The 12,495-nt window shown below is 39.3% G+C and overlaps 1 protein-coding gene across 2 annotated transcripts; it reads left to right on the forward strand.

Moving 5' to 3' along the window:
* The first annotated feature begins 880 nt into the window (after positions 1–880).
* LOC103724250 (alpha/beta hydrolase domain-containing protein 17C) lies at positions 881–8,244 on the forward strand. Of its 2 annotated transcripts, none has more exons than XM_008815448.4 (5): positions 881–1,646; positions 2,404–2,440; positions 3,337–3,573; positions 3,659–3,729; positions 7,609–8,244. In XM_008815448.4, the coding sequence occupies exons 1-5, from the start codon at positions 1,342–1,344 to the stop codon at positions 7,715–7,717; spliced, it is 759 nt and encodes a 252-aa protein (XP_008813670.2). In that variant the 5' UTR covers positions 881–1,341; the 3' UTR covers positions 7,718–8,244. The 2 variants fall into 2 exon arrangements, with proteins under 2 accessions (XP_008813670.2, XP_008813669.2); XM_008815447.4 differs by having other exon boundaries at positions 894–1,646; positions 3,659–3,706.
* The last annotated feature ends 4,251 nt before the right edge of the window (positions 8,245–12,495 follow it).

A 12,495-nucleotide genomic window follows, 5' to 3' on the forward strand; every position in this document is an offset into this window, starting at 1 on the left:
TGTAGGGACAGTCCAAAAAGACCAAAAGGGCTCGTCCGTGGCAGATGAGATGACGACCAGCCGACGAGCAAAGCTTCACCCCTTGGAGAATGTCTGACTAAAACTCCCACCCTAACTGGCAGATTGAACCCAGCCTTTGACCGAATCTCCGCCGTTGATTCCCCCTCGCCCGAGATCCGATCCCCTTCCTATTCTTTTCCTTATTCTAATTAATCTCCACGCCAATCCTCCGTTACCATTTGTGGTCCGTTACGGTACTACGCGGAGGAGCTTAATCTCCATCACCTTGTCTTATAACAATGTAAAGATAGTGTTACATTTTGCAAACTAATGGATCTCGGTTTACAACTGTGAGGAAGAGTGTCTGCTAACTACCTTATGCAGTTTATAGGTGTATAAATTTTTAATGGAGATATCAAAGAATTTAGAGAAATTATGGATTCAGAACTTACAAAGGTAGTATTTACAAATTGAAAGAGTAAAACTAATTAAATCAAGTAATTAAGTTTCATGCAACTAACCAAATTAACTTAGACATCTTTTAATTTATTTATAACAAATAATCATCCTGTTCGTCACTCACAATACATTCCAATAAATTTGAATATTACCAAAATAATGAATTCTTTGTGAACATAATATTCAATCAAAGACATTCTTTGCAGTACAATTACCCATTCTATGAGAGATGATAGCGGTAAGCTCACCAAGAGGGAAAGGATTCCATAAAGTGATTAGTTTAACCCTTACTATCATAAATTTACTGGGCCAACAAAGTAATTAAAGTACAATATTAAAAGTGGGGAAAAAAGAGGAAAGAAAAAAGAGAGGGAGCCCGCTGGGTTTTGGTTTTTGGTTGGTCCACCTCATCCCTAATCCCACCCCCCTTCCCTTCCGATCGGATCTGTTATTTCCTTTTCTAGGATAACTCTCATTCCACCCCCGTCCCAACCCTCCGTTTTAATAATGGCACGATTTAATGAACCCGCTCCTCCGCCACCTGGTCTCTGTTTCCTCACCTCCCACGCCTCCCTCCCTTCCCTTCCACCAGCATCGCTCCCACCTCTCCCGTAAAAATAAACACCGCCCGGAGGCCAAAACAACGCCAAGAAAAGTAGAAGCAGGAACGAATGGAATCCAGGAAGGCCAGAACGCAGAGAAATATTAGATATGGAGAGAGAGAAGAAAGGCGACGCCTTTGGAGATAGATAGATCCTGGTGTCGGAATTCGGTCATCGAATACTTGAACGCGGTTTTAAGGATTACAAGCGTAGAGGAGTGGAGAGGAAAGGAGGAAGGGGAGAAGGGAGAAGGGAAAGGGAAGAGGAGGAGGAGGAGGGAATGGGGAACGTGACGTCGTCGGTGGCGGCGAAATTCGCGTTCTTTCCGCCGGAGCCGGCGACATACGAGGTGGTGAGGGAGGGGGGAGGGGGAGGGAGGCTGTTCATGACGGGGGTGTCGCCGGACAAAAACGTGGAGGTGCACCTACTGGAGACCAAGGCCGGGAACCGGATCGCCGCCGCCTTCTGGCGACACCCCCTCGCTCGCTTCACCGTCCTCTACTCCCACGGCAACGCCGCCGACCTCGGCCAGATGGTCGACCTCTTCCTCGAGCTCCGCGCCCACCTCCGTGTCAACATCATGAGGTCTCTATTATTCTCCCTGTTTTGATCTTTTTGTTTTCGATGCCCTTTTGGTTAATTTTGCGTGCTTGGATTTTTTTTTTTCCCCTTTTTCTCTTTGATGGATAGATTTTGGTGGATGTTATGCACATACGTTTTTGGTTTCCTTTTTTTTTTAAGGATAAAAGAAAGAATATAAAAAGGGGATGTTTTTAGGACTTTTGCGTTGATATCAATTTTATGTTATTTTTTTGGATCCATAGTTCGTGGAAAGATTGGATTTTTAAGATGAATTAAAATTCAGATTGTTTTCTTATGTGTAGTTAAAACGTGGTGCTCAATGCATTTGTTTAAAAAGTTTTGGTTAAAGGTCTTTCTTTATTCTATATATATATATATATATATTTGGTTGGAAATGAAAAGTTAAAAAATTGGGGGTCTTTTGGAAAAATGCTATGCGAAAAATTGGAGTCTTAACTAACTATTGTTCAATTTATTATCTTTTTTTCTCAAATCCTTTTCAGGGGTGATCACAATATTAATAGCTTGGTTGCTCGTATTCCTCATTTATGAGATTAATTCGCTACTACAATATAGGCTCCTTTCTCTGTTCTCCTCCTTTTTCTCCATTTTGGATGGAGATTCATGTAGAATTCTTTTGCATGCGGTGTTGCTGGGATTTCATTATCCTTTTAGATTTTAGACAGTGAGAAATTAAGAATCTGAGACTTTGCTGTTATATTCTGCACGAGTTGACGGATGTTTTTGTTATTTTTTGCAGTTATGATTACTCTGGTTATGGGGCTTCCACTGGGAAGGTGAGCATAATATGAATAGATGCATGAGTGAGATTTGTTTTTTTTTGTATGTAGGCTTTGAAAATGAGCATCTTAGTGGTTTTGCAATTTTTTTGAGGAAAATATCTGATAGCCGTACTACTGTCATCTATAATTCGTTGAGTTAGATCATGCCTCCCTTGCGATGGCCTTTGGATTTGTCAAGATAGGAGGGGCCAAACTGGAAGCTAGCAGGATGTCCTGTATCAGGGAACTGTTTCTTTCTGTGAATACTTCACCTGTCATGGACAGATCAGGGGGTGTGGGGGATGAACTGCTTGGATCAAGTGAACAAAATCTTCTCCTTTGAAAGATTCTCGACATCATCCATTCACATGATACCACTTGTCCTTGTCACTGATTAATATGAACAGCAGCATCAAAACAGAAATAGCAACACATGCTTGTCTTTATTCTGATTTTTCTAATAAAAATTACTAGTCTTTCCAAATGTTATAAATTCAGGCCACTTCTTAACTTGGACATACCTGAAATATCACAACATCAGAGGTCCTAGTTGTTACAGTCTCCTAACTACAGATTCAATAGGTTTTTGGCTTAATGCTGCCAAAAAAATAATACTATTGACTGCCCACATGTAGGTCAATGATTGTACACTAGCAACTCCTTGTCATTGAGATAAATCTCATATAGCCAATGTAAGAGGTGATCTGTTGATAAGATCTTCGGCACATAACCCTGTTATGTGCTTCTTTCTTGAAAGTGCATAGTGGAAATCTTGACAAAACTTGAAACAACTTTTATGGTCATAATAGGAAATAAATTCTAGACAAGTTTTAATTGTAAATACTCTCTGTTCTTAATGCCATTTCTGATGTTATTCTGTTTCTCTTGTAATTGGCCATCCATCTCAAAAGCCATCGGAGTTCAATACGTACTATGACATAGAGGCTGTTTATGATTGTTTGAAGAAAGAGTATGGGATAAGACAGGAGGATCTGATTTTGTATGGCCAGTCTGTTGGTAGTGGACCTACATTGCACTTGGCTGCACGCTTGCAGAAACTGAGAGGTGTTGTCCTTCATAGTGCAATCCTATCAGGCATACGTGTCTTGTACCCTGTGAAGGTGACATTCTGGTTCGATATTTTCAAAGTAAGTTTTGATGCATTTTTCATGATTTTCTTGCATAGTTAGATTTTCGGTTGCGTACTGAGCAAATCTCGCTGGTCATTTGCAGAACATTGACAAGATACGACAGGTCAGCTGTCCTGTTCTTGTAATACATGTAAGTCCTTATCCATTGGACATGTAAGTTATATACATTTCCTATTTCATGTTTGCCCCTTGCAATGTAATTTCTCTTGTTGTCACATGAGCCCCTTTGTGCATAACCATGCTGCAGTAAAGAATTCGTAGGCTGATGCATCGAAAGCACTAACAGTATGCGCAAGTTTAAAAATCATTTTAAGTTATTTGTTTGTCTCTTTCACAAGTACGTTTAATTTTAGAGATGGTGACCAGTTTCTGGGTATATACAGCCTCTAATTATAACTTGACCAGTAATTGGTATAATCACAAGAAGCTTTTGTTTGTGTGGAATTATTCAACCTCGAGGCCTAAAGCTAACACCATCTTTTGCATAGCTGTTGAATTATATATTTGATAGTTTATTTTTTATATGTCATTAAATGGAAAAGTCAAATAGAGTTTGTTTTTTCACGTCTCTTAAATTGAAAAGTCAAGGCTGTGTGTATTCTTCTTATGGACAGAGAGGAAAATTGATAGGCCGGTTTAGCTCTTTTAAGGTTTTTCAAAAGAGTGGGCTGCATGTATTGGGTGCCATAGCCTAGTGAGATCAACAGAGGAAGAGGAAGCATACTTCATATTTACTTGATGAAGAAACATGCTGGGACAGATTGTCCCCTTCATTTTTTGTGGTTGTGAAATTAACCCTTCAGAAACTATTTTTCTCACCTGAGCTACACTTTGTTAGGTGTCTTACATATCTATCTTCAGCATCCGTTTGTGGCTAGGCTACGTGATCATATCTTAGATGTCTGGCATATGCTGGAGTGTGTCAAAATGACAATCTGCCCAAAGTAATTATCTACATATGTTGAGCCCTGTTGTCCTAGAGGAATCTACTTAACTGTGTAGCACATAATTCTAGCTTGTTTGAGCAAACATTATCTGCATAGGGCAGAAAAATTTCCTGACAAGTTCACAATGTTTATAAAGCGTTTTTATGCACAAGCCGCATAACAAACATGTCACATGTAAGTAAAGTACTCCCACCTATGCTTTGGTGTATGTATGTATTAAGTTCCTATGCTTTTCTTATAATTTTCATAGTGATCTTTCCAATTGATTTTGCGAGGACCTATGTAGGCATGTGTTTAGTCTCACATTGATTGTGTGCTAGGGAGGTTTTGAATATTTATACAGGGCCAGAGAATCTATATAATATTTTCTTGGCTAGCCTTTTTGGGTAAGATTCTGGATCATTACAAATGGTATCAAAGAAAACCTGGCCCATGGCATGTGCGGACTAGAGGGCACTGTACCACGAGCTCTTTTAGGACTAACCATGGGCCGATCGTGGTATGCTTAGATGTGAATTTAAGTGGGTTGAGACCCTTAATGTGATGAGAATGCTAGTGCTTAAACGTGAAGAGTATGTGAGGAACGTGCAGGCATGTCTTTAGTCCTAGAGTGGTTGTGCATTATGGAGGTCTTGGGTACTTATACAAGGATAAGATATCCAAATGATATCTTAAAGACTAGCCTTTTTGGTTGAGGTCTTGGGTCGCTGATAATGGTAACAATCGTGGTGGATTGTGGTGTGGTGTTTATGATTGAATTATATTTGAATTTGATTGTATTTCATCCCCTAGTTTGGCGGGGGTGCTAGGGCATAAATGGGGTAAGGAACCGTGCTGGCATGTGTTTAGTCTGATATTGCTTGTGTATTGAGAAGGTCTTCGGTACTTATACAGGGCAAGGAACCCAAATATGACCTTCTAGGCTAGCCTTTTTGGGTGAGGTATTGGGTTGTTACAGATTTTTATTCTAGTTTTGGTATACTTGGTTAAGCAGTTCTACTTTGGCTGAAATATTTCACACTTCAATCAAAAGGTATTCTGAAACTATAAGTTTGAAACTTCATTAAGGAAAAGCTAATGAATGAGTAGAAAGCCTATTAATGAATGTAACTCGTCCATGCTAGTTAGCAGAGATTGGCAGGTCTGTACCAGTGCATTACTGGAACTCAGTACTGCAGCGTGGCAAGCACTGGTTCTTTAGTTAATCCTATTGTATTTGATTTAAACAGAAATGGCTTTCTTATAGAATAGGGCCAGAAAAAGGGGGCAGGTTTCAACATCCAACCATTTTTGTAAAAGAGTCATATATAGATTGGATGTGCTTTCAAATATTCTTGTATCTTTTTAATTGTAAGTCCATTTAACATGTTTTGTTGGTAGACTAGTAAGTGCTGTTGTGGAGAGCAGCACTTGACAGAGCTTTTAAACTTCTTTTTTCTTTCCCTTTTCTAGAGTAAGTTGCTAAGCATTGATTTGCTCAAGAAAAAAAGTGTTATGCATTGATGCCTGTGCAACTAATGCAGGAGGAAGCAACATAGTGTATGTTGCATAATTGATCGATAATGTTCTGATGACCTTTAATCAATTGGAGTAGTTAGGCTTGGAATCTTGATGGGTTCATGCAGAAGAAAGCAGAAGATCTATGTAGTTAAATTTCATGCTGGAGGCTGGTCGTATTTTAGTGAAACTTTGATTAATTCAATTCTGGATTTGGATGCAAATTGGCTGCTTGAGGAAGCAAGAAGCATATGCAGTTTACTCCTGTCTTGAGAGGATACTGAAGCTTACTTGGAAGTCAAGCCTATAGTTCTTACCAATTAAATTTATGACCAAAGGAGTGGAATGCATTGCACGGAATGTGCTGAAGATTTATGCTAGTGCAAAAGAATGTTGAAACACAGATCTCAATGTATCCATCACCTTAGAGGAAGCTGATTCTCATTTATGCCATAACTAAGTCCATAACTATTCATGTTATCCCATGCATGTTTCATCTCATGGTTTTTCACCTAATACTATATTATTCTGCGTTAGATTTGTTGTTTTTTCCTTTTTGTCTAGATCTTTTCCTACTGTCATGCACCTTGCCATGGTTGGTTGATAGTTTTTCGTCGTCGTTCTTGTTTTCTTCATCATCATCATTTTTAAACTTTTTAAAACTTTCCCGGTTTTAAATGCTTTTCCCCTTTGATGTTTCAAAAAGTGTCACCTAATTTCATTTTAAAGTTTCAAGGGTTCTCTGCATAATGCTTTTTCTTTTAAATTTCAAGTTTTGACTGCTAACACCTTTGTCATTTGCTTGACTGTTCTCATTGACCTGCGAAAGGATTTCTTCCCATTCAAATTTTTGGATTCTTAAAAATGGCATTCAAATTTTGCTTCTAATCTCTAGTCTTATAGCAGAGCATGGGGTCAATGGCATGAATTTCTCATGGAAGAAAAGTACCTCAAGCAGCTTTATAGAAATTTGTGTTTGCTCGACAAATCTAAAATTTTTATATGCTTATTAATAAATTCATAAAAGTTTTTCGTCGGCCTGCAAGAAGTAATTTGTAGACCCATCTGAAGAGTTCATATTTTTAGGTAAGTCTGAAGAATCCATGTTTACTGGAAAAGATGGCTCCCGTATCTGATGAGGCACAGGTTAACATGTGGAAAATTCGGACTTGGAATCCTGTTTCTCTTTATTTTTTATTCTCTTTGCTGGACTTATTTATTTGAGATCTAATGATTCAAAGCTGATTTTTTTTTGTTGACTTACCTATTTGTTTTTTTGTTTTGTGCTCAATGTTTTTTTTTTTTTTTTTGAGGCTAAGAGGACATGACTGATGGAGAAAGTAGGTGAAATCATTGACTTTAAAAATTGTGCTCAATGTTGTTCACTTGATAAAAGTGATAATAGTGGTTGAACTTCATATCAGATATCTCAAGTTAAATCTCCAAGCTTATACATTTCAATCTCTTTAGTTTTTTTTTTTATCTTAAATGTTTACAGAGTTACCATTGTTGTCTTTGTAAATGCTGATCATTGTAAACGCTAATTGATCAATTCGTTAATGCTAATCGATCAATCAATCATTTGCAGGGAACAGCTGATGATATTGTTGATTGGTCCCATGGAAAGCGCTTGTGGGAGCTATCCAAAGAAAAGTATGATCCACTATGGGTCAAGGGTGGTGGTCATTGCAATCTAGAAACTTATCCTGAGTACATCAGGCACCTGCGAAAATTTATCAGTGCAATGGAGAAGCACTCTCTCTCAAAGCAGCAGAAACAAAGCAATGCACCTGCATCGACCATCGCCGAAGTCAAACACAACAAGTGTTTGAGATTCGGCTTAAAATGACATCCTCTGACGGGATTCAGAAGCAGTTCACTCTTTTAGGAGCCGGTTACCTGTTCATGGATGCCTGCTGGTTTCCTAGATGTAAAAAGAAAAAAAAAGGCTTATACAGGCATCTCATCTGGAGTATGATCTCAGTGACAAACATGAATCAGCTTTAGATGTTCTGTCCAGAAAGTTGATACACCTTTTGAACGCTGGGCAGAGAACACAAATCCTGAGAAGATCTTAATCGACAAACTATTGTTTCTGGGGTCAATTTGCTCTTGAGAATTGAATTATTTGTATGACTTTGCGAGATCCCGGGTTTCTGTAAACACTTTCGGATCTGAAAGCAAATATATGTTTCGTTCTCTCTTATTTATTTTCAAACTAGTATTTCCTTGTGAAGCCGAGGCTATTCTTGCTGCAGAATTTTTCAACTAAGCATCATTTTGTCTGCTGACTTCATGATCTGACAGAAATCTGAGCTAAATGATCCAAGTCTAAAATGCGAAATCCTGCCTATTAAGTTAGAAACATTTCGCGGATCTTCTGGTCCATTTGGCCTGATGGTCAAGCTGAGGCCCAGGAAAGTGGTGAATGGGAAGCAATTTCTAGCCCAGGGCCTAGTCCAAGAGGGCCTGGTTCAGCCCATAGGTGACTTCACGAAAAGGTCCAAAAGGTGCAATCATGTATGCCCAACTCATCCCCACCGCCTTGAACAAATGATCAAATAGTTGACGAGTAGGCCTCTGAAAGACCTAGGCCAGATCTAATTCTTAAATGGAACTCAACATGCAAGCTTATATTTCACAAACTAATTATAATTTCACCAAGTTCATAGTTGGAATTATTTGATCATCAAATATGGATATGCAATGTAATGATAATGAGATCACTCCCCAACTTTTTTTCTACTGCAATAGCCATACAAGAGCATATTGTTTATTTCATTTGTTTCCTTGAGTTGGGTCCATAGTGTTTGGAGAAAGAGGGCAATAATCAACCTAAAAACATGAACATATTTTATACACACACACACACACTACGTATGTATGTATATATGTATGTACTAATGCATGTATGCATGCATGTACGTGTATATGTGTGTATGCATCAAAGTCCAACATGTATACCGCACTCAACCCAATTATAGAAGCTCTTCTCCATTTGCTCGTTGAACCTAACGCAATGCGCACATGAATGCCAAACTTGGTCAGATACTGCTTTAAAGCACGTCCACACAAATGTCATGCAATGCCAAACACACGTCCAAAAAAAAACAAACGAGAGAAATTATTGGGTCATCCTGTCATCATGAGCTTCAAATGATATGAACAAACATAGCCTCATAAGCACCGCAGCCAGCATCCTTTTTCCTAGGTATGGACCACTTGGATAAATTCAGCATAGCTGCTAAAAAGAAGACCACCAATTCACAACACAAAACCCATGACCCCTTTTAGAAAAGCTTATGCACACCATAATGGCATGGAAGAAAGATCATGAGGAAGAGAAGAGAATGGATTGTCCCAACGCTAGGATCCTTTGGGACTATAAGAACAACATCGCAAAACAAACCGTTACGAGGTATTGTCCGCTCTAGGAGAGGGCTGCGTAGGTACTTCACCCCCGCATGATTTTGTCCCTTCGGTGCGACTTTTGCTGCTACCAAAAGGGCCCTCGCAAAGGAAAGAGAATGAAACCCTTATAAGCACGACCTTTTTCCGCTACTCAAGCAGTATGCGACTCAAGTGGTCCCTGCCCCATCCGCCCTCCAACGGAAAGAGTCGTACGGAAAAGTTTCAGCGGGGCTCTCAACGAAAGCACCAACTGTTAGAGCACGGAAATGGATGGCCTCCGTTACGAGGTATTGTCCGCTTTAGGGGAGAGCCACATAGGTACTTCACCCCGCACGATTTTGTCCCTTCGGTGCGACTTTCGCCGCTACCAAAAGAGCCCTCTCAAAAGAAAGGGAATGAGACCCTTATAGGCACAACCTTTTTCTACTACTCAAGTAGTATGGGACTAAAGTGGTCCCTGCCCCATTCGCCTCCCAACACTAGCTTCGCATATCATAGCACTCCTCGCATCCCCCGGGCTCATGAATCCCTACTAATCAAGGATGCTTTCAGTCAAGTTCCGCAGCTATGTCTGCACCTTCCATGCACAGCCACAATGGAAGCACATACTCCACTTTGGCAGCTACTAATAAAGTTTTCTCATTCTATTTGTAGCTTTGCCTAACCATCTATACTTTCTTCATGGGAAAAACTTGTACCTATCAATCATCCTTGTACCCTGTACACTGTAATGCTAATGCCGTGTCCATAAGTTAGGCGAGGGACCGCATTGACTACTTGAACTATATCAAGCTGGTGACCTCTCAAGGTGCCGACTTGCTAATTTCAAACCCTAGAGTTTAAAGTAATGCAACCTAATGTGTCAACTAGGTCAATCAACCGGTAATAGGGTCAGATAAAATTAAATCGGTATGACCTAATACGTATAGACCTAATCATATTCGGATGAACCTAAAATAACCACATTTCATTGAGTAATTGGATTAGGTCTTTTTATTCTTTCTTTCTTTTTTTTTCCTTGAGAGAGAGAGCATGACCTTCTATAATGTCTTTAGAGAGATATTTAACCCATCTTTTAGGTTCCACTTAGTTTTCATGATCCTCATTGGTACCTAACATTAAAGTTTGAGTCTTGAGAGCTTGAAATTGTTCAACGAGGCTTCAAGTCTCCTTCATCCAACTTTCGAGTATATTTACTTTCGATTCATTCTCCAACAATGGACAAAGCCATCGGACATCAGCAATACATCAGAAAGCACAAGGCAAGCCAGTCCAACAATGGAAAACATTCATGCACTGTCCTTTCTACTAGCCACCTCCCTTTCACACGTCTTTAGCTTAAACAAATTAAAGAACATATAACAGGTGGCTGTAACATCAAGTCACAAAGAACTCTTCGGATCTCTTCCCAGATTCGTTAGTGATTGACTCTGACGAATGGAACAAATGTCCTTGTTGCTTTGCAGGCCTCTCCCTTGGAAACATGCCACAAGAGGCATACTGATCAAGACAATTTGGTATATACCAGTCACATATGGACCTAGGGGTGGCAATCAGGCCAGATTAGATAGGAATTGAATTGAATATAGGTCATATCAAAAATCCAGATCAGAACCAACCTACATATTAAACACGCAATCCGATCCTTCCCATATAATCATTTATTAGACAGATCAAGTCAGATTTAACAGATTAAGTAAGTTTTTAACGGGTTTAATAGGTTAAGTTGATTAGTTCAAACAAGATAGAAACATATTGAGCAGGTTTCAAACAAGTTAAACATGTTATTTGAATTAACCTGACCTAGATATTAAACATATTAAACGGGTCAAATGGGTCAAATATTTAAAACCCAAACCCGACTCGAACATTAAATAAGTTAAATAGGATGACCTATTTATAACTCGATCTTCTTTAACCCAAACCTAATTAAATCTGCTTATGGCTGGTTGAACATAGGTCTAATTGATGGATTGGGTCACATTTTGCCAACCTTACATATGATCCAAACCATGTCGAAACACTCTTAAACTATGTTAAGAGTGCTAATTAATCTTGGATCTCATGAATCACGAGTGAAGCAGATCGGACTGCTGCCTTTGATCGTACCTTGGATTGCACAAACCTGGGTTTGCCTGTATTGGTCTGCTCCCATCGGCACATGCATGGCAATTAATGAGCTACACAAGCAAAAGGACTCTGAATTATAGGCACCCTATATAGTGTTTCTGGCATATATTATCTTCAATGAGGACGAGCTGGGCATAGGGATGAGACTTTTTGCTGAACTTAGGGTGGATCGAGGTTGGGCACCCATTCGTTTCAGCCTTTTTTAAATCAAAATATACAGCTCAGGATGATTATTTCTGTCCAAAAGTATTGTTGAATGAGTTAAATTCAACACAATTTGGATGTTAGCTAATGCGAACTCATTTGCTAGAGAGGTCAAGTTAGCAAACGTGGAAACATTGGAACCATTTGAGTTGGACCTAACCCACTTTCACATGTGCTTCACGTTACGTCCTCCATGCGACCTTCCATGCGCTTGTATCACGACGAAGCATCTGATAGTCACCACAAGCTATTTCAAAGAAGTATTATCTTGTATTGAACATATCTTTGGACGTGTGATGTTAGTCCGCGTACAGACCAATTCATTCTCTTCATCTCATATAATCCAGAGTGTAAGGCCCTGTTTGGGGGAGCTTTTGGAGGGCCAGAAAGCACTTTCTGGCCCTCCAAAAGTACTTTTAGATGAAAAACTGTGTTTGGTAAATTTTTCAAAAAGCTGTTTCAGCTTTTGCGGGAAGCTGAAAACAGCTTTTGGGAGGAAGCTCCAATTTGGAGCTTTTGGGAGGAAGCTGTTTCAGCTTTTTCGAAAAGCTGTATTTTTGACAAAAATGCCCATATTAAAATAACATAATTACATAGTTTGTCCCTTTATAAACCTAAAAATCTGCTGGAGCCAAGAACCCTAGCCATCAGACTCCCTTCCGTAAGAAAAGGTATTTTTCTTTTCAATTTTTGTATGCATCTCTTGAACCACATTTTAGAAGAAAAAAAT

The sequence above is a fragment of the Phoenix dactylifera genome, chromosome 1 (assembly GCF_009389715.1).
Source record: "Phoenix dactylifera cultivar Barhee BC4 chromosome 1, palm_55x_up_171113_PBpolish2nd_filt_p, whole genome shotgun sequence".
NCBI lineage: Eukaryota > Viridiplantae > Streptophyta > Magnoliopsida > Arecales > Arecaceae > Phoenix > Phoenix dactylifera.